A 23,019-nucleotide genomic window follows, 5' to 3' on the forward strand; every position below is an offset into this window, starting at 1 on the left:
ATAACTTCATTATTCATCAGGGGAAGGAAAGAAGCTTGTAACTAAATCTGTGATCACTTCTGGTGTGTTCTCGGAAGGTCATGTGTTGTGGAGTGCTGATAGCCAATCACAGGCAGGTTGTTGCCCCCTTGTTGTGATGAAATCAGAGGATGTGGTAGAGAATTAGGTCTTCTCTTATCCAAGTTACAACCTTGTGGATTAAAAAACAGAACAAGACATGGAAACTTTGGAGACAAGTAGACAATTTCTGAGAAAAAGAACTGCTTTCATAACCACATTCTTGAACAACTAGGCCTTTCCCCGAAATGCTCAGTGCTGGTGGCTTTCCAAATTAACAAAACTTGTTGTAGGTCAAGTGGTGCAGGTGTTGTTACATGAGACGAATGGAAAGAGATGGACAAGGAAAACTGATGAAAAACATGCAAGAGGAAGATTTTTCTACGATATGTTGTTTTACTTGGGAGAGGTGATAGTGCTTCATAGAAGCCACTAGCTATCGTTTATGTCGTGTTCTCTTTTCAGGAGGCCCATTCACACACAAGTTATTGGTTGCGAAGTAAAAATTTATTTTGTGTGCCACCATAATCATGTGGCAAAGAAAGAAAAAAAAAAAAGAAAAGGAGCTTTCAGCTGCAAGTGAAGCACTTTAAATCTCTAAATCTCTCAACTACTCACAGGGTTCTGGTTTTTTAAATTTATTACATGTATGATTAAAAATGTACTGTAGATTTGAAAACCGTTAAATTTCTGGTGTGTGTGAACAGGCTAGGGTACAGTACAACCTTGAGCATGGAAGGTGACCTCCTCAGAATTTTCCACAGGTGCATCGAATCATTTGTATGCACCTGCTAGTTTGATTTACCCTGTTGAGATATGAAGCCATTTCCTAAGCTGTTCCTGTGTGATAAAGCAAAGATTGACAGCATTCTTGAAATGGAGGACTGGGATTAATTCTTGTATGATGTTAAGAGCAGCCAAGAAATTTGATATTTAGTAAAAAGATACTCAGCTTTCTTTGTCCATTGAAGTTACCATTAGATGGAAGCTGTTTCTGATGAAAGTCATTAACTACTAAGAATTGTGGAAATTTGATCACACATGTAACTCAGACAATGAATTAAGGTCAGACTTGTTGAATATATTACTCTGCTAAATGAATACTTACTCAAAGAATGAGCAGACACATAACAATTCTTCAGTTTGCTGCTATCAGTACAATTAGTTATCAGAATGCTGACATTAATTTCCATTATTACATTGTCATGATTTTAACCATTATTTTTGATATTGTCGTTATTATTTCAATCTTTGATACCATCACCATTCAGATTGTGTCTAGTTTCCCATTTTCATCTATGTTGGGATCATGAATGTTGTACGAATGTACTTGATACTTTCTTGGTCATTACTTGCACTTTTTAATTCATGGCCCATCCAAGTAAAGCAAGCAGATGGATCTATAGAAGGATTCGTGTGACAGGCAGTCATGTAGCAGTTACGGCATGCATCCCAAGATTGATAATCACACCTTTAACCCTGAACTTTTCAAGGTGCTGTCACAGGCATAACACCTGCTGGGTTGGGGGAGGTACAGAGAAGTTAAAGGAAGGAGAAGAAAAAACATAAAGAAAGTGTAAATGCCAGCGATATGTTTCATGAGTTAAAATTCCTCGCCAGGAAATTGTTGAAGGAGTTCCCATCACCACCCAAGGGCCTGTGAGTTAGATAGAGCTGCCCGGGCTAAGCATCGATAATTGAGACATGCAAGGGGACTGGTAACATGGATCTTGTAAACCACTGTAATTAGATTGGGGGTACAATATCCTTTTTCCCCCCGCACTCTGTTTGAAATATTGTTATGAAGAAGCCATTACAGAAAAAATGATGAGAAATTTTGAAAGAAAGTAGTGGCACATGAACAAGCTTGCAGTGAACGCTAATGAAATTCAACAAATTAGATTGTTGTGCAACACTGGTGAAATCCCAATTCAGTGTCCCACGGATACGTCTTAAAGGACAAGTTCACCTTCATAAACATAAGGATTGAGAAAATGCAACAATATTAGTAGAACACATCAGTGAAAGTTTGAGGAAAATTGGACAATCGATGCAAAAGTTATGAATTTTTAAAATTTTTGCGTTGGAACCGCTGGATGAGGAGACTACTACAGCTTGTGAGTCATATGCGTACAACAGGATAAAGAAAATGTAAAGAAAATTCAACATATTTTCACTTTTTTCGCATAATAAAAGAGCACTTGACTTGTCTCTTTCTAAAAGCAGGGGGAATAATATTACCCCTAACATATGTCGGTAACGAGTCAAGGGAATATGTACTTTTTTCAAAAGATGGAATTTTGTGAAATTCTCTTTATATTTTCCTTATATTGTTGTACGCATGTGACATCTAAGTTATTCATACACCGCAGTAGTCTTCTCATCCAGCGGTTACTACACAAAAACTTCAAAAATTCATAACTTTTGAACGGGTTGTCCGATTTTCCTCAAACTTTCAATGACGTGTTCTCCTAATATTGCTACATTCTCTCAATCCTTATGTTTATGAGGGTGAACTTGTCCTTTAATAACCTCTATAAGTGGTCATGTGAATGATGTTGCTGGCAATGTACGTTTTTTTGCATTGTGATTGAGATGTCAAATTACCATCATAATTTTATTGCAAAATTGGTAGGAAACAGACAATTTGCAATAGAGAGAAATTCAACGTACACACGGCAAAAGTTGCAGCGTTGTACATAAAACAAAGGGAGATACAAGAGAATGGTGAAAAACGTTTAAGCATTTGGGCCAGGGCTCACAAGAGGAAGTATATTGCCCTCTGCACTCTGCTCAATGTGATTTGTATTACGTGTTGAACATTGTGATCTGACACGTCTTTGGGGATGGATGAAGTCAGCATTTTTATTCAAATTGAAGAACACTAGTATAGGCCTACAACATTGGTAATGTTGCTTTGAAAGTAAAGTACGAAATCACTATTCAAATCCAACACAATGGGTTTCACTTGCCCATGGTACTTAGATGTGATGGTGGGAATATGTTCATTGTCATTTGACTGTGTATTAGATATATTGCTTTTTAGACTTTAACAAATAATCCAACAAAATAATTAGCCAGATATGATGTCCCCATTCTGTAGTTGGTTATATAGACATAATTTGTGATTACTTTTTTTTTTCATATTCAAATACATATATGGATATTTTTATTTATATGTAACAGGGCCGGATGCAACAGGGGTGGGGGAGGGGGGATGGGGAGGGGATTCCACATAATTTTATATGAACAATTAGATTCTTAGTCAGAATCAAGCGTGATTAATCATATTGTCTTTGGTTCATATGCATCTGAGATCATATACAAAACATAACAGCATTAGGCCTGTTTTGAGCATGTATCGGGATGATGTTTCTTGAGTCTAGATCTGTCATGATTACTTGTCTTGGCCTGAAACATTTGTTCTGAATGTATATACAGTTGCATAATATATTCCAGTGCTCTCTAATGTGAAGATCATAGCCTGTTTGTCAGGTCATGCAAAAGGTCACTCTACAATACCACAAGAAGTCCATGAAGACGGGATGTGGCTGCAGTGAAAGGACAAAAATCAATAGCCCCTCCATTCTCTTAATACATCGTTAGTGGAGCTGATCAAACGGAACGGCCGCCGCACAGTAGCATCTCTGGAGAAACAAACAAGCGGCGGGTGAGGCTACCGCGTGTCAATTATTGATATGTGATGACTACTGTGCGCTCCCTACCCGCGCTTAATGTTATTTTCAGGTACACACATGTTCGTTGGTGGGCAGGGCAATTGTTGGGTATGTGTTATAAAGGCCACGCAGGTCAGGCATCTCTGGTATGTGCCTTTACATCATGTAGGTTACAGACCTCTTGACACCCAGTGTAGACCTTTCCTTTCATCTCTGTACTTGACTGAAATTATTTAGTCATTGATTTTATTGATCAATCTTCAGGTACTCATGAATATAATAATTCAAATTAGTTTTTTATAGCCAGTAATGGGCAATGATGCGTTTTCCACAGCCAAACTTACATACACATGTACCTACTTCTCTTGGAAACTAGTATGGATGATATTTTTTAAAATAATATATTTAGCAAAATATGATTTCAAGAGAAAGTTGCATAGGTTTGGCAGAAATGGAGCACTTGACAAATCACATTCATATTCCTGAGTTTTTGTCATCACAGAATTTACAATTTTATAAAATCGTAGACTTTGATCCAATGAAAGAAATATAGTTCTGTATTACTAGATTTTTTTGTTTTGTTTTGTTTTTGGCTATTGTAAAATGCAGTTGAAGAAGAAAACACCAAGCTGAAGTCTGACGGCTCAGGCTACAACAGAGCAAAGAACAGGGATAGAGAAAGAAAGATATAGAGAAGAAAGAGAGAGAAAGATTAATACTGGCATTGGTAATGAGTAACCTGCAAGGGTTTGGTTTTCAAAGCAGATTCCACAATGATGAATTTTTTTGAAGAAGATTAGTTGTACAATGATGTACAAGCATCTTCCTGAAATCAAATCAAGTTTAAAATATAGTGCACGCATCACAAAGTCCTCATTGCCCTGAAAGGGGAAAGCTTAATACTGATTCTACTGATTCTCTTTGTGTAAACCTTGATTTGCACATGACCCAGAAACTCTTATTAATCCGAACACATTCAGCTCAAAAGATGTTAAGTTTGTATATGATTGTGCCCAGGTGCAGCTTTCTCATTGCTATGTGAGGTGTGCACCATGCTGTTTCAACATTGTCAGTAATGCGGAAAGTCAATATTTTATGTGCGAGCAGAGTGCACAATGTAGTGCACGGGGTGTATCGGCAAACTTCACTAATCTTTATAGTCATTATGGGGATCATGGAGATACATCCACGAAGTTTGACTTCTGAGATATCTTATGATTTCTGAACATCAACTTATCATCTCATATTTTTGTCTTTTTTTTCCCAGTAGACTTATATATCAAAGTCTAGATGCTAACAAGTGATTGATTCCTATCCTGTTAATTTTCTGATATATTTTAAGTATTTTGGTCATTGAAAAGATCTCACAGCAACTTTCTAGCATAAATTTAGTTGCATGAGAAGTCTTCAACATGGCCATCTGCAAAGCAAGTTTTTGATTCTTTTACAGTAGGCCCTATTTTATTCTTTGTTCCCATTGTAAATATGTCCTGATGGGCCAAAGCCATAGCGGTGGTTCATTCTCTGCATCAGTTAAAGAAAGAAAGAAAAAATCTTTCTGTCTACATTGCCATTTCAAACATTTCTGTGAAGATTAAGAAAGAAATGATCGGTTGAATAGTTGGAAAAATGAACAAATTTTGCGATATAATTTCTAAAAGTAATGTGAGGGTATGTTGTGTAGCACATCTGCTACTTCTGAGGCTGTGATGAAATTAGAAATTGCTAAGACTTTGTTTGTTGAAAGCACTTCAATAGGCATTCCACACATTACTTGAAGCCCTGTTAATACAGCCAGGTGGCACAGTGTCCAAGGTTAATGGTTATAATAGTTACGTTCAGACGGGAGCCCTTAACCTCGAAGTTAGGAAACTTTGAGGTTAGAGCTTGTAGTTAGGGACCGTGAAGACGCACTCGTAGTTAGCAAACCTCGAGGTTTGCTCGATGTTTCGAGCCACGAGAAATCTTATGGTTAGCGCTCTAACCACGAGCCGCGGGGGGTCCCCACTCATAGTTAAGCACCGTGTGGACACAAAAAACAACGAACTCGAAGTTAAGAGTGACCTCGCCGTAAACTCCAGCCCCCACAATTTCCCTCTGCTTCCGGGTCAACCTCCCAAACGTACACCACAAATACGCTACACGTGAAAAACCTATGACGCAGGACACAACAACATCATCTTTTCTTCCCATGCACTTGATCTCTGAAACTGAACACGTCAAACTCGCTACTGCATTCTATATTCTTCTCCGACGCTAAAAAAAATGTTTTTGACGAGTATCTTCATAAAGGCATAAAGTCATCAGTGCAGTGCTATCTCTGCATACCATGACAGAGAAAAAGAGTACCTGTAAGCGAGTCCGACAGGGTTGGACTAAAGAATAAATAGACGCCTTGTTCACCAGTGTGGGCTGAAACTTCCGGTTTTGTGGTTTTAACATCGAGTGGGACCCACTCGTAGTTACGGGGGGGGGGGGGAAGTTAAGAGTGACCTCGCCGTAAACTCCAGCCCCCACAATTTCCCTCTGCTTCCGGGTCAACCTCCCAAACGTACACCACAAATACGCTACACGTGAAAAACCTATGACGCAGGACACAACAACATCATCTTTTCTTCCCATGCACTTGATCTCTGAAACTGAACACGTCAAACTCGCTACTGCATTCTATATTCTTCTCCGACGCTAAAAAAAATGTTTTTGACGAGTATCTTCATAAAGGCATAAAGTCATCAGTGCAGTGCTATCTCTGCATACCATGACAGAGAAAAAGAGTACCTGTAAGCGAGTCCGACAGGGTTGGACTAAAGAATAAATAGACGCCTTGTTCACCAGTGTGGGCTGAAACTTCCGGTTTTGTGGTTTTAACATCGAGTGGGACCCACTCGTAGTTACGGGGGGGGGGGGGGGGGGGGGGGGGGGGGGGGCAGAAGCGTAACCTCGAGGTTTCGTAACCTCGAGGTTAAGATTCGTCGTGTGGACACACGTCGTAGTTAGGGGGCAAGAGCTAAACCTCGAGGTTTCCTAACCTCGAGGTTAGGGCCTGCCGTCTGAACGTAACTATTGACCAGCATGGTCACCTCCCTGGTAACACCCTGTTTCTTATCAGATATTATCATCTCTGCATAGTTAGTTCTGACATTGTGTTCAGCAGGTCTGTTGGCTAGGGGACCTTGCACTTAAGAGGACTTTCACACTCGAAAAGAATCCCTCTTTGTAAACACAGGGAGGTGGTCTCACCTCCCTGGCAAACACTAGTCTAAGCATGTTTCATGTTTCTTTTTTTTTTTGTTTTTTAGCTCACCTGAGCCGAAGGCTCAAGTGAGCTATTGTGATCGTTCTTCGTCCGTCGTCCGTAAACTTTTTACATTTTCATCTTCTTCTTGAAAACCCCATGACCGATTTTCACCAAACTTGGCAGGTAGCATCCCTAGAGGGTTAGGATTTCAATTTGTTAAAATGGGCACCATGCCCCACCCAGGGGGCAAAAATAAGGAATCTTTACAAATCTTCTTCTCTAGAACCAGAAGTGATAGAGCTAAGTTAATACTATGAATTACTACATTAATAATTGTAGCTCCAGGTTTGTTCATGCCAGATCCAGGGGTGTCCCCCTTGGGGGGGGGGGGGGGTCCAAATAGGGTCCAAATTTCATCTTCTTCTTGAAATCTGCATGATGGATGTTTACAAAACTTGACAGATAGCATCCCTAGGGGGTTAGGATCTCAATTTGTTAAAATGGGCACCATGCTCCACCCAGGGGGCCCCAGGCCGAATTTGGACCCTAATTGTACATTTTCATCTTCTACTTGAGAATGCCTGTTCAAATTTTGGTAGAGCTGTGTGTAATTTAGATTAGTGACTGCATGAAAGGTGAACTTGCGATACTCAGGTGAGCGCTAGACCCGCAGGTCTCTTGTTTTTTTTAAGTCTGAAGACTCTCAAATCATATTCAGCCAGTGTTGGTGTAGCTGATTGAGCTTGCTCTGTTCTGAGTGTACATTATACATGTAGGCCTGCAACTGTATGTGATTTGAAGAATTTGTACTTACACATACATATACCAGAATAGTTAGGGCATCAATAATCCTGTTCCAGTGTTTGAGACACAGGTCCTGTAAAACCCGGAACATTTGAGGCATGGAATTTTTGTGAATGAAGCAGACGGCCTCTTTTCGCTGCACAAAATTTTCCCGAATTGCCTCTGGCATTCAACGCATTGTGTAGACAAAATCTTTTGCGTGCAAAGAATTTTTGCCAATCTTGGCTCAAAAAATTCATGAAATTGTATCCATGCAAAAATTTGTGGTTTTACAGTATATCATATCAGTATAATACTGTAATGTAATTCATTATTGGCAGTTTTTGAGGAATGTTACATGTATAATTTTATGTTTGAAAACTCTTTACTGTGCCACTGCCAAACACTGCAAAACTCATTACAGAATAGAAATGCGCCCCCTTACTCTTTTCACCATAATGTTTACTCTTGGCTGTGTTTCCTTTCAATAGTTGGGTTGTTCTCTAGGAGTTGTTCTGTGTAACATCTGACACAAACAGAATGTGGGTAGTAGTAATGGATAGACACAGGCAGTACTTTAATCGGGTGTACATGTGGTACCCAAATCAGCCAAAAGCAGTCACTGAGATAATTGAATTGGGGACAATATTGAACCCCAAATAATTCCTTTTCTCTTGATATTGACTAAATTTGTGAGTCAAGTTTAGTGTGAGATGTGAATTTCAAGAGCCTTATGTGTTAGCTTTCCAACAAGTCTACTTGTGTTCATTGAGAATGAATAAGGTCATCATCAACAGAGCATGTACCACTACCAGAGGTCAATGAAGGAGGAAGCAACTGCCTTCTATTCTCTGTGACAGAGAAGACAGGAATTTACCCTTGTGACCTTTTGCTGTGCTCTTCCAAGATGCTGCTGATACTGGTCATCGGGTAGGACATAATAGATCACAGGCTTTTTCAGTCAAAATTCTCATATGCTGGCAGGTGAAATTACAAATATGACATGATGATCAAAAAAGGAACACAGAGACAGAAACAAAAGCAAAATAACAATTGTTCTAAAGTTGATATATGACAGCTCTTATTGCACACATTTTGTATGTCATGTACATTTGTACATAATTTTACAGCAGTACATCTATATCCATTCATCCATCTCACTAATTCTATCAACAATGTATATCCATCTTCCTGTCTGCCTACCTACTATATCTATAGGGCCCTATATCTATCCATCCATCTGTCCATTCATCTATCTGTCTATCTATCTATCTATCTATCTATCTATCTATCTATCTATCTGTCTATCTATCTATCTATTAATCTATCCATTACCGTCTGTCTGCCTGTAGTTGTAGGGCCTACATCTTTTCCAAAATGAATATCAATACTTAAAGGACAAGTTCACCTTCATAAACATAAGGATTGAGAGAATGTAGCAATATTAGTAGAACACATCATTGAAAGTTTGAGGAAAATTGGACAATCCGTTCAAAAGTTATGAATTTTTGAAGTTTTTGTGCAGTAACCGCTGGATGAGAAGACTACTGCAGTGTGTGAATAACTTAGATGTCACATGCGTACAACAATATAAGGAAAATATAAAGAGAATTTCACAAAATTTCATCTTTTGCAAAAAGTACACATTCCCCCGACTCGTTACCGACAAATGTTATGGGTAATATTATTCCCCCTGCCTTTAGAAAGAGTCAAGTCAAGTGCTCTTTTATTATGCGAAAAAAGTGAAAATATGTTGAATTTTCTTTACATTTTCTTTATACTGTTATACGCATATGACTCACAAGCTGTAGTAGTCTCCTCATCCAGCGGTTCCAACTCGAAAATTTTAAAAATTCATAACTTTTGCATCGATTGTGCAATTTTCCTCAAACTTTCACTGATGTGTTCTACTAATATTGTTGCATTCTCTCAATCCTTATGTTTATGAAGGTGAACTTGTCCTTTAACATGTGTACATGTGCTGTTGTGTGTGAATTCATTGTTTCTTTCTAGACCAAACTTGCATTGTTTTCGATGATACCTGGGTGTCTGCCTCTGGTGATGGACAATGATGCAGATATGGTCACCAAGTAAAACAAGTAAAGGAATGTCTGGCTGCTTTCTTCCAGTCTTGGTCTGTTGAGTCTGGGTGACTCACACCGTGGCCCTGTATGACTAATGCCGTGTACATGGCCAGCATCTTGTCTCCGGCTGGAATAAATATTTTCTCTAATTTCACTTGCACAAGGGCTTTTCCATCAGAGAGTGATTCAGGGGATGGTACCGGCGGACCATTGTTCCTCCGATCAGTGGCGTGATGTGCATCTTTCTCATGCTTAATAGTTCATAATCCGACCGAATTGGTTTGATCGAGTGAATCACCTCGGAGCGCACATCGTACCATTGTCATTCTCGATCACATCTTTACCCATTGAGATGGTGACCATCCATAAGCGTTCGTGATTAAACTATAGGCGAGTGACTTGATGGCATAATTAACCATTTGCTGGGGTGGGGGGGGGGAGGGGGGATAGGGAGGAGGAGATGAAATTACACGATGAAAGAATCTATAAAGGACTATTTAGATACCCATCCCACGAGGCATGCAAGGGCAATTCAATCGTTCATAGATGATTTTTTGATAGTGAAGTGTACAATGCTTGCTGTGATTCGGACACGTTGGACAGAGCAACTCAAAGAATGAACAGGTATGCACCAGTCTGTCTGAGGTTAATGTGTCTTTTTTTGGGGGGGGGGGGATTGTAGACTCTTCTTTGTTTATATTATAATGGTCTGTTGGTATGTCAATATATACATTGTATGTACAAGAAGGTAATGATCTGGAGTGTAAACCATAAACTAAGTAAAGTATTAAAGGATATTATATGTGTACATTCTGACCTTTGTCTCCCTGTAACTTTGGTTTTTCTTTGAAGGGGGGGGGGGGGTCAGTTTGGAGGAGGGGAGGGGAAGGGGGTAATGGAAGGGAGCAGGAAACACAGTCACTACCTGACACAATCGTCTAATTGAATTTTCCAGTTGACTGGACTGCCGATGACAGAAATCACGATATGATTTGAGGACTGGAATCATAGAAATTCTAGAATGTCTGTCACCAATGGTGCTGCTGAGAGTGTGCCGTTCCAGTTGTAGAGTTTGAAGTACTGTGGATGTTTGTCTGCAGGTCCAACAATGCACAGTTATGTGGCGATGAAATATGTGAAACAAGTTGTGAGGGCAGTCGGCGCAGTGTTTCTTTGGCACGGAACATTTCTCAAGTGGTGCTTCTTGACCCCATAACCTTTTCTGCATTATTGATATCTTCCTCTTTCAGACCCAATTTTTCTCCCTCTTTTTCTCCCCCTCTCTCTCATGTAATCCTATCTCTGTTTGAATCATGACTAACTTTTTTTCTTGTCTTATAGCATTTACAAGACACTTTAATTGTGGTGGTTGTTATGGATTGATTGCTATGTGTATCTTTTTGAAGGAAAAGTTTATTGGAAGAGAAAGCCATTATGGATGAATGCACCAAATCATAAGCAACAGATCATTAGAGATGTGAATGAATCCAGGTGTTTTTTTTTCTTTAATGAAACTTGATTATGATAACCAATTGATTGCAAAAAAATCGTTTAATATTTTTTTCTTATGGCAATCCCACAAGGTATCTTCTATCACCGGCCTTGGCTACAAGCGACATGTGCAAGACATTAAACTTGATGCTCATTTTCAGCTCTGCAGATGTAACATGCCACATTGTTTTTAACATGGAATAATGCCACGTTTCACGAACCATCAATGGGTTTAAAAATTCCAGACATGCAGATATGCAGGCATCCCTATTTTATGAACCTGTGTCATTCATTAGGATATTGTAGAATCTTCGATGTGTAGATGAGTAGGCTCTCTCTCTGGAAAAGTAAACAGGAAGCTCATAAAATTTTCCACAGGTACCTTAAAGTTATGCTTTCAAATTTGATATGAAACTGAACTTTTGGAATGTGAATGTTAATGTACACTCCCCTAATGATCAAAATTGATAGGTTGTATCTTTGTTGGATTAAGTAAGTTCTTGGATGAAAGTATGTGTATGTACTGTGAAATACAAGTGAATTAATATGCTTCCCATAGGAAAGTTTGCACAGCAATAGCGATTTAAACATGATGATTAAAATGATATTGAGATAAAATAGCTTTTTTTTTTTAATGCAAAAAGATGATACACTGTAGATTTTCCCAGAAAGAAAGATATATTGTGTAGAGGAGCTCTGACAGAAGAAAAATTAAGGCCCATTTTCTTATTCTCCCCATATTGTACACCTGATCAGTGTGCAGGATGCATATTTATGATGATTACTTTCTGGGTCCATCAATCTTAGTCACCCAACAGATATAATTTGATGTCACTGTCATTATGGGAGCAAGGAGGACAAAGTGGTAGCTGGATACTATTGATTCGGGCAGGCTCTCATTTTCTTTTTTTCTTATTATGATTCATTTTTTTGTTACATTTCCATGTTTATTCATATTTATTTTGAAATTAATTATTTATCAATTCATTTATTTTTGTCAAGCTCTTTATTAGGTGATCCGAGTATCCTCTCGGATCACCTTCTGTATCTGTACGGATTCTTTGTTTTTCTTCTTCTTCTTTATTTCTCCTCAAATGTTGTGCAGAGGTTAGCTCAGAAAGTGCATTGCCTCTCAATGTCAGACTTATACCATATATGTATCATGTCGCAAAGACGACAGCGCAAGTAAAATCATAGTGATCAGTCAACCGTGACGTCACTATGACGTCATTATATGAAAACACATTTTCATGCATATCTCATTAATGGAATGGAATATTTCAATGAAATTTATGTCACATATATTTCAAGTCAAGCGCATTCTACTCATATTCTCAAAATTCATTTTTATCTCAAAACGCGCGCGTACGCGCGCGTTGAAATATTTGTATGCTCAAATCCAGCTCAAACTTTTTTTGCACACGTTTCAGACCATTTGGAGCATTTTTTGAAAAATTGAAAAAATTGGACGGACGCGTACGCGCGCGCACATATACGCACGCACAGCTAATATGAAATAGAAATTTTCAATTTTTTCACACGGATCGGATGTCCGAAATTTCAAGGAATATTTCTACCAAGTTTCAAGTCGATCCAACTCAATATGACGTCATACGGGCCCGTCAAATTCAAAATTCCGCGCGTGCGTCAATGGGGATACACAGTGCAACTATGCCAAAAAACCGCCAATTTTAAATCGGATTTTACTCGTCAGGATGGACGGTGACCCCCCATTTTCTTTACATATTCTGAAAGGTGATAAGTTGTACATGTCATTTCATGGGCTGGCTATGCTGATAAAATGATTAAAAGATATCAAATTTCTTAATAAAGTAAAAAAAGTAAATTTTCAAAGTGACGTCATCAAATTTCAAGTTTACTCGAGCGTATCTCACTAATCCTTTGCCAATTTTCACCCAAATTTCAATATGTTGTAGCTTATGAAATGCTCTTTCATAAATATAGTTAAACAATTTTGATTTGATGACGACATCACCTTGAAAAAATGGATTGAAGGTAACCCTGTCAAATTTGACCAGTTTACGTGTAATCTCTATGGGAGTGCAATTTTTATGGAAATGAAAATTGACATGACTATCTTTATCGAGCACTAGCTCACTTATGCTTCGGTGAATTTCTCTAAGATTTTAATATGTTGTAGCTGAGATGTAGGGCTATCGTAAGTGTGCCCTTTGTTTTTTCATACGTTGTCGGGATCACGTGAAAAAACTTGGTTGAAATTAAAGTTTATCTTCGATGTATTGAAATATTTCTTTCTTTTTGCAACTTTCTTTGCAATAACTCAAGAAAAAAAGCCCCTATCACCTTCATATTTTGCACATGTTTAGTTCATGTCACGAAAATTATTTCATAAAATTACAACTACTTGATCAGACGCCATCTTGGGTATGTAAATTAGGGTCAAAGGTCATAGATGTTTCATCCTGTGTCTTGGTGAATACATGTCCTATCTTTCCCATATTTTGCACACGTAAAGACCATGTTACAGGGATCATTTCATAAAATAACCACTTTTTGCTCAGATGCCATCTTGTCTGTGCAAAGTGGGGTCAAAGGTCATATGTACTTCTTTTTCTATCTTTGCTATGACGTGTTATCTCTATGGGAGGGAATTTTTTAGATGTGAAAATTGACATGACTCTCTTTATCGAGCACTATCATACTTATGCTTCGGTGAATTTCTCTCAGATTTTAATATGTTGTAGCTGAGACTTTGCAGTATCAGGACTCGAATCATTGATTAAAAAAAAGATCGGATCACCTTAATTTGTCAGTGATGACAAATTACAATCTCTAGTTCTTATTCTATCTGTTTATGTTTTGATTTGTTGTTGGTATTCATACATGTACATATTCAATTTCATATTTAGCTATTCATTTATTTGTCAAAGAGGGTTTGACAACTTATAATTTTTTTCAATGGTAATCAATATATCTTTAGACCGATAACATTTTTCCTTTCCTACACATTATCAGCTTTTTTGTGAGCACATGCATCCATTTGTTTTCCTTTCAATGATGTTGGTCTCAAACCTGCTTGTACTATATTTGTATCCATCTGTCAGGTCTGTATTTTCCTATTTTTTTGCTTTAAATGTCAAGTCCCAACTAGAGATTGTAATTTGTCATCACTGACAAATTAAGGTGATCCGATTTTTTTTTTTTATCAATGATTCGAGTCCTGATCGCAATAGGCATGACCATACAAGTTTCATCTGTGTTTAGAGACATTGGCCGTGTGATGTTTGCATTCTCATTTAGAAAAGGGAGTCATATCTGCCATCTTTGGTACCAAATTCTGTATACACTGAATAACGAAGATACAGCAATGAATACATATGACCTTTGACCCACCTTTGCACTCCCAAGATTGCATCTGATGAAATAGTGGTTATTTTGTGAAATGATTCTCGCGACATCGTCTATACGTGTGGAAAATATGGGAAAGATAGGACAGGTATTCACTAAGATACAAGATGAAACATTTATGACCTTTGACCCTAATTTACATACCCAAGATGTTGTCTGATCTAGTAGTTGTTATTTTATGAAATAATGTACGAGACATGAACTAAACATGTGCAAAATATGGGGGTGATAGGGCGTGTTTTTCTTGAGTTATTGCAAAGAGAGTTGCAGAAAGAAAGAAATATCTCAATACATAGAAGATAAGCTTTAATTTCAACCAATTTTTTTATCGTAATCCCGACATCGTATGAAAAAACAAAGGAAACAAAACGATAGCGCAAAGTCTCAGCTACAACATATTAAAATCTGGGAGAAATTCACCGAAGGGTAAGTGAGCTAGTGCTCGATAAAGACAATCATGTCAATTTTCAGATTAAAGAAAATTCCCTCCCATAGAGATAACACGTCATAACGAAGATACAAAAAGAAGTACATATGACCTTTGACCTCAATTTGCAACGACAAGATGGCATCTGAGTAAAAAGTGGTTATTTTGTGAAATGATCCTTGTAACATGGTCTTTGCGTGTGCAAAATATGGGAAAGATAGGACATGTATTCACTAAGATACAGGGTGAAACACTTATGACCTTTGACCCTACTTTACATACCCAAGATGGTGTCCGATCAAGTAGTTGTTATTTTATGAAATAATGTACGTGACATGAACTAAACATGTGCAAAATATAGAAGTGATAGAGGCCGTTTTTCTTGAGTTATTGCAAAGAAAGTTGCAGAAAGAAAGAAATATCTCAATACATCGAAGATAAGCCTGAATTTCAACCCAATTTTTTGACGTGATTCCGACATCGTATGAAAAAACAAAGGGCACACTTACGGTAGGGTAAAGTCTCAGCTACAACATATTAAAATCTGGGAGAAATTTACCAAAGCTTAAGTGAGCTAGTGCTCGATAAAGATAGTCATGTCAATTTTCATTTCCAGAAAAACTGCACTCCCATAGAGATAACACGTAAACTGGTCAAATTTGACAAGATTACTTTTAATCCATTTTTACGAGGTGATACCGTTATCCAATCAAAATATTGTAATTTTATGATTGAAAGAACATTAAATAAGCTACATCATACTGAAATCTGGGTGAAAATTGACAAAGGACTAGTGAGATACGCTCGAATGAACTTGAAATTTGAGGACGTCATTTTGAAAATTTACTTTTTTTACTTTATTAAGAAATTTGATATCTTTTAATCATTTTGTCAGCATTGCCACCCCATGAAATGACATGTACAACTCATCAGCTTTCAAAATATGTACAGAAAATGGAGGGTCACCGTCCATCCTGACGAGTAAAATCGGATTTAAAATTGACAGTTTTTGGCATAGTTGTACTGTATATCGCCATTGACGCGCGCGCGGAATTTCAACTTTGACGGCCCCGTATGACGTCATATTGAGTCGGATTGACTTGAAACGTGGTATAAATATTCCTTGACATTTCAGACATGCGATCAAAGTGAAAAAACTGCAAATTTCAATTGCATATGAGCTGTGCGTGCGTATATGCGCGCAGCGCGCGTACGCGTCCGTCCGATTTTTTCAATTTTTCAAAAAATGCTCCAAATGGTCTGAAACGTGTGCAAAAAAAATTTGAGCTCGATTGGAGCATACAAATATTTCAACGCGCGCGTACGCGCACGTTTTAAGAGAAAATATGAATTTTGAGAACATGAGTAGAATGCGCATAACTTTAAATATATGTGACGTAAATTTCATTGAAAAATTCCATTTCATTAATGAGATATGATTGAGAATGTGTTTTCATATAATGACGTCATAGTGACGTCACGGTCGACTGATCACAATGATACATTAGATTTGCCGTCTTTGGGACATGATGCATACATGATATAATTTTGAAATTGACAGGCAGCGGACTTTCTGAGCTAACCTCTGCACAACTTTTGAGGAGAAATAAAGAAGAAGAAGAAAAACAAAGAATCCGTACAGATACAGAAGGTGATCCGAGAGGATACTCGGATCACCTAATAATGCACGTAGCCCCTGAGTTTGGAGTATGTGTGTATGGTTTTGAATGAGAGAAGGTGGCTAGTATTTCTTTACCTAATGTTGTTATTTTTTTTTTTTGGGGGGGGGGGGGCAAAGAAAAAAAGGGCTAGGTGAGATTTCTCCGTCAATAGGACCCAATCTCCTCTGGTCGGGAGGCAAGATATTTCACAGGAAGTGGCCAAGAAAGCGTGTTCTCTAGGCACACTTCCTGGTAATTTAACTCCAGATCTCGCATGGCTGCGTCCCATCACACATGGCAGAGGTGTATCCCGTTACACCCACCACAATATTTGAGCTCTGTAAACATGAGTTCTGCCTCCAGTGCCGACATGTATGATCTGAAAGAAAAACACTGACAATGTCATTCAACAGTAGCTGTCTGTCTTATTCAGGTTACTGGTAGTTGATTATGTGAACAGATTGCTAAGCAAATCAGCTCCATGTTTAATTGATTTCTAACAGGCATTTCACTTTGGCTTTTTCTTTTGTGTACAGTTTTATCTGTTGATTTACTTAGCAATGATGTTGGTAAATGTATTTCATCTTTTGAAGGAGGAAAAAAGGGAGTGGTGTTAGTGGCATCATAATAAAATCTACAGTGAGATAATTATGCTGGCAGTTATTACCAAGCTTGCCATGCAACATGTAGATGGATTGTACAAGGTGAATTTGTTGTATCTTGTACGAACTTCACAAGTTTTAACTGTAATGAGTATTTTTGAAAGAAAAATCTCACGTTATGTGATGTGATGTGTGTAAGGCCGTCTCTTTCGTCATTAGTAATGCGGACAAAGACAGGTTGAGTGGGTGTTCAAAGCCTTCTCTTTGTTTGACAAACACAAATGACTGAAACCTTGTACTTTGTTCATTGGGTATTCATTTTTATATAATATGTGACCTGGCTCCTTGAGTGACAGCTGGTGTTGTGTAAAGTCTGGCCATCAGGATGTCAATTAAAAAAAGAAGAAAAAAAAAGAAACTTTTCTCAGTCAAAAGCTTCTGCATAGTTAGTCTTTATTTCTGAGCTCTCCAGATCAGTGTGGTTGGATCTTACAAAATGAATGTGACAGTATATTGTCGCTGGGGTGATAAGACCTTGTATCTGCAATTTTGGTGGAAATGAGTTTTTTAGATTAATGGTCAAATAATGGGTTAAGTGATGTCCTGTCCAAATCCCAACTGTCTTACTCCAAAAATGAAACCACCACGGCAAGTCAAAGGAAAGGCTATCCCATTCGCCACAGTGCTTTGGCCGCCATGTTTTTTGGCTCTCCTGAACGTTAGACATTTTGTAGATATGACGTCTTATCGCCCCAGCGACAATATAGGCTTGGTAGCATGCTGGTGGGCCAGACTGGTACCAGATTTTGGTTTGAAACCATTGCCAAGACTTTGTGTCAGACTAATAATGTTTTTCAACCCTTTCTGTGCCGGATACTTTTTACAGTGTGTAATACTGGGTGGTTTTCTGTGCCAGCCAGCACTCAAAGCACACAGAGCAGTAGCACTGATTGTGGGGACATTCGGCCAGTACTATTTTTATAGGCAACCGTGTTGCACACATTCATCAGTTTTTGTGGGTGTTTTTATTACCAGAGATAATTTGTCAGATTTTTCTGTGTGTATATTTGTGCATTTGAATGTAGAACAGCATACATGTATTAATGTCTTCAGTTGTGTGATATTACCCTGAAATTGATATAATGAAGAGAAAAATGTTTTTCAGTTTTGAAATTACAGTCTTTTGATGTGAATGAACTACACATGTAGCAGATGAAAAGTTTTGGTTGTTGAATCAGTACAGCTATAGTTCTTGTTAATCCTCTTCATTTCCATCATGCAATTCTTTTCAGGTAACACATTTGTTTTTAGTTAAGGAACGGTAGGTTCTTTGTTTATATGTGGGCACAGGATATTTACATTTGTAGAATGGTCTATGTAGAAGAGTTACTTAGAAAAAACTCAGGTTGAGAGAATTATTTGGAGTATGAACAACAAGATGTCAGTCAACCTGGCTTGAGGCAGTCAAAGAAATACAACAGTTTATGATCTGCAAATTTTCACAAGACAGCAGATCTGGAAAAAAAGTGAAATCTGTAGTGTGATTTTTTAAACAGACTGTCAGAGAATTTTGTATTGAAGAGCATGCCATCAATTCGTCAAACTTCATCTGAAGTTTAGAGTGGAAATAAACCTTCCGCTGGATACTGTAGTTGGCATCATCGTGAATTCGTCCCTGGTCTGGTACACCTCCCAGGGGTGCTCTTCCAGGTACAATGATTTCTTGATGTGAAAAACGTGACCACAGTGGTCACATCTTCATCAGACTGAAGTGGGAAGTAGCACACTTTTCCCATCCCCCTCCTCCCCCCCCCCAATCGGCAGATTGGCCCGTTCATGAAATAGCCTACTATTGGCCAACTTCTCTGCGTGATTACACTGCCGTCCTCTGCTGATCGTCCTTTTCTGTCTTCCCCCCCCCCCCAATAAAAAAAAAAAGAAAGAAAGAAGACACTGAACATAAAAATGGAAGAAGCTCCAGACAGATCAAGATGAATCGCAAGATTAGTAGAGCTTCCTGTGTACTGCCATTTTTTTTTTTTCCTTTTTGATATGTAGAGATCACCAGAATCATTCAGGGCGGAAAACATGGGTCAATCATGATGCAAGCGATGTCTCATTTTGGTGATTTTTTTTTTTCTTTTTTAATCTGGCATTTTATATAGAAGTAAATTTGCTAACTGTTGATCATCAAAACACATAGATTCTGCCATCAGTGTTGTAGCAACTTTATACCATTTGACTTTTGCATCTTAAAGGACAAGTCCACCTTCATAGACATGTGAATTGAGTGAATGCATCAATATTGAATTGAATTGAATTGAATTGAAAATTTGAATATCAATAGAATGCATCAGTGAGAGTTTGAGGAAAATCAGACAATCTATTCAAAAGTTACGAATTTTTTAAGTTTCTGCTCAGTCACTGCTGGATTAGAAGACTACTGCAGCTTGTGATGTCACATGTTTACAACAATGTAAAGAAAACATAAAGGTAAATTTATCATTTATTTTTAGAGCCCAATTTTGATCCTATTTAATCACTTTAATCCAGTGGGGACGGACTGATTTTGCTAAAACACGCATTTCCCATAGACACCTGCCCGAGTATTCTTGGGACTCGTCTTTAATGGGTTAAAAATGCATTTCATTTATCCAGTGTCTTTCTGGCATTGAATTTGCCAGGCATGTGAATGTGTAGTCTGAACTCAATCATTGAATAAGGGCTTAAATAAGTGTGCATGCTATACATATGTAGTTGTATATATGTCCATTATGATATTTTACCTCATGAGAATGAACCTGCTGCATTTCCAAGATGATAGCATGGTGAATCTGTCACAATTCTGAGTGTTTTATTTCCTCCAGTGTCTCCTCTTTCTGTTTTTTTCTTGATTTTTTTTTTTAAGGCAGCAATACAAAACTATTAGCCAGAAGGTTTGACAGTGCCATGATATCACTAGCATTTTCTTTGTGAAATTGACAATCTGGATCACTTCAGAGCCTCAATCAAGACTCAAATTTTTCACCGACATTCAATTGCTAACTCTCTTGGAGGAGTCTGCACCTTTGAATGTTTCTATGACAGATATATGGCGCTATACAAATGCTGTAGTGGATCATCATCATCATCATCATCATCATCATCATCATCATCATCATCATCATCATCATCATCATCATCATCATCTTCCTGTATGAATAGCAAAGATCCGAAGTCTTAATTATACCGCTGCTGTCTACATTTAGATTGTCTTGTGATTTGAAACTGATATGTGCCGATGATGAAATATTTTTTTCCCATGCAATTCAACTTCACAGTGGTTGCAATATTATCCTTCCTGTCTCTGTCACATTTTGTTTGTAAGCCTGTTTATGAAGGATAATATTCTGCATACTCATTCTACCAGTATCATTACCCGTTATGAAGTCCCATGAGCTCTTTTCAGCATTCTTTACATTCTTATAATCATGTAAAGAGTGTTCAAAGGATGTATGACATTTCAAAGCCCGGGAGCGGTAGGTTGTTGGCAAGAAACAGAAGATGCAGCATACCTTTATGAGCTACTTGTGTAGAGTGGAGAACATGAAAATCCTTTAATCATGGCAGGTTCAATATCTGATTGCAAGGAGTGGTGCAACTGGAGGCAACTACTCTTGCCCACGTTAATGCAAACCTCCCCCGCAAGCAAGTGCTGTGATGTGTGAGTTGGACGGCATTGACTGTGCCAAGTGTGGCATTAACATGGGCCAAACTGCCACAGACTCGTAATATGCCATTTGTTGCAAAGAGAGTCGAATGCAGCCATCACTTTTCGTCCAAGGCATCTTCCAGATGTCCAAGGGGGCAAAGAAAGGGGGGTTAACTGCTGATAAACTTGTGACAAGTAATGGTTGCTTGAAGCGGTCGACTGTGAACTGTAGATGTGATTGATTGTCTTCCTACATAGCTTCTGTGTGAGGCTGCCTGTGACATAATACTGCATGAGAGATTATGAACAGTAGTGATTGATGATAGCAAAGAAGTATGTGTGCTTTTCCTGTTACAGTAAGTAATGGTAACACTTAAAGGCACATTGCAAATATCACCAAATAAGAATGAGAAATTATTTGTCTCTATATGTAACAGTTGCTGGTGGGTGTTTCTATTCTGTAATAGTAGAAAACACCAAGCGACAAAAAGAAGAGTAGTTTCCTGTTTGTATGATTTAAGAGCATATAATTATGATTTTAACAACTGCCAGCATCATTTATATATTTCATGCATGTTTCATACACAATGATACCTATAGACAGTGCAAAAATCATTAAAAAGATAACGTACCTAACAGACCCTAATTTAGTAATGTAATTGAACATTCTTGTTTTGTTTATATGCCTTTTCTGCGTGTAGAATGAGCGAGCCAAAATACTCAGGCCCTCCAAGAACCAGCACCGGCAGTACACCCTGACCAGCCCCTTCTCCGCCTTGCAGCGGGACAGCGAGAAGGCGGGAGGGGGGCGGGGCGAGTCTGAGGAGGAGAAGAAGAAGGGGATGGACACCAAGGATGTGGTGGCGTCGCTCCACGCCGTCATCGAGCAGCATCGGAAGGCAGAGGAGAGGATGAAGGCCCAGCTAGAGGCCCTCAAGGCCAGCCACACCAAGGTGAGGAAAGGGGCATCCTCTACCCCATTCACCATCATCACTGGTAGACAGTGGGTGTGGTAATTCTTGATCACCATGGTAGACGGCGGGTGGGGTCAGGGCTTGTTTGAGCAACATCCACCTGCAGGGTTTGTACAGCATTGACCAATGCTTATTGTTACTGTTTCATGTTACTGAGATGTGTTTCTTTTAGTGTTCCTGATGTTGAGCATTGAAAAATTCAACACTCACCCCCCCCCCCAAAAAAAAAGAAAGAAAAAGAAAAGAAAAGCAAAAACAAAAACAAATGCACAAAAACAGAATGTCAGAAAATACCAAAAATGTATTTTCTTAAAAATCTGTATGGAAGAGTCATCTCCTTACAGGCATTGGATAGATTTTACAAAGCATCATAGAACATGTCCATTTAAAAAATTGTGGAATTAGTGACATAATGGATAAAATTACAGGGTACTGTAAACGTCAATATTTTCGCGCGATTAATTTTTCGCGCTGAGCGGCTCGAAAACGTATTCGCGGGTTCTTAAATTCGCGCTCCGCAGCAGGTTACTTTACTGTAGTACACATTAACTGCTTTCATCCAAAGCCTCTGCTACATAGCTTGCTACGACAAGCGACGTAGCGAGCGGCTCGACTGCGAGTACAAGCACTCAAATACGTAGTACAGCTGTGACTCTAGTACCGTAGTCACGGGGGGACTGTAGCATCGATGCGTGCGGTGCACACATGCATGCTACAGTACACAGCAATCTAGGGTATCGTCTCTTCGCACAGTACTAGAAGCGTAAACATGCCTGTACATTGTACTACGTAGCAGTATCATCGATGAAGCGCACACAATTCATCCCGTTCAAAATGTGCGTAGAAAATTGTGAAGATATATTCGCGCGTTTTTGAATTCGCGCTAGCCGAGCGTAGCGCGAAATCCGCGAAAATTAATGTACCGCGAAAATTTCCACGTTTAC

General features: G+C 38.5%; 1 protein-coding gene across 2 annotated transcripts in view; it reads left to right on the plus strand.

Annotated features, from left to right (window-relative positions):
- The window catches only part of LOC139724105 (uncharacterized), a 134,373-nt gene that overhangs the window by 33,230 nt on the left and 78,124 nt on the right, over window positions 1-23,019 (plus strand). For both annotated transcript variants that reach the window (XM_071635303.1, XM_071635304.1), the window contains one exon: window positions 21,803-22,054. In XM_071635303.1, the coding sequence (XP_071491404.1) occupies window positions 21,803-22,054 (252 nt within the window). The remainder of the gene's footprint in view (window positions 1-21,802; window positions 22,055-23,019) is intronic.

This window comes from Diadema antillarum, unplaced genomic scaffold (genome assembly GCF_040938485.1).
Source record: "Diadema antillarum isolate AM-2024a unplaced genomic scaffold, OU_Dant_1.0 scf00000207, whole genome shotgun sequence".
Classification (NCBI taxonomy): Eukaryota; Metazoa; Echinodermata; class Echinoidea; order Diadematoida; family Diadematidae; genus Diadema; species Diadema antillarum.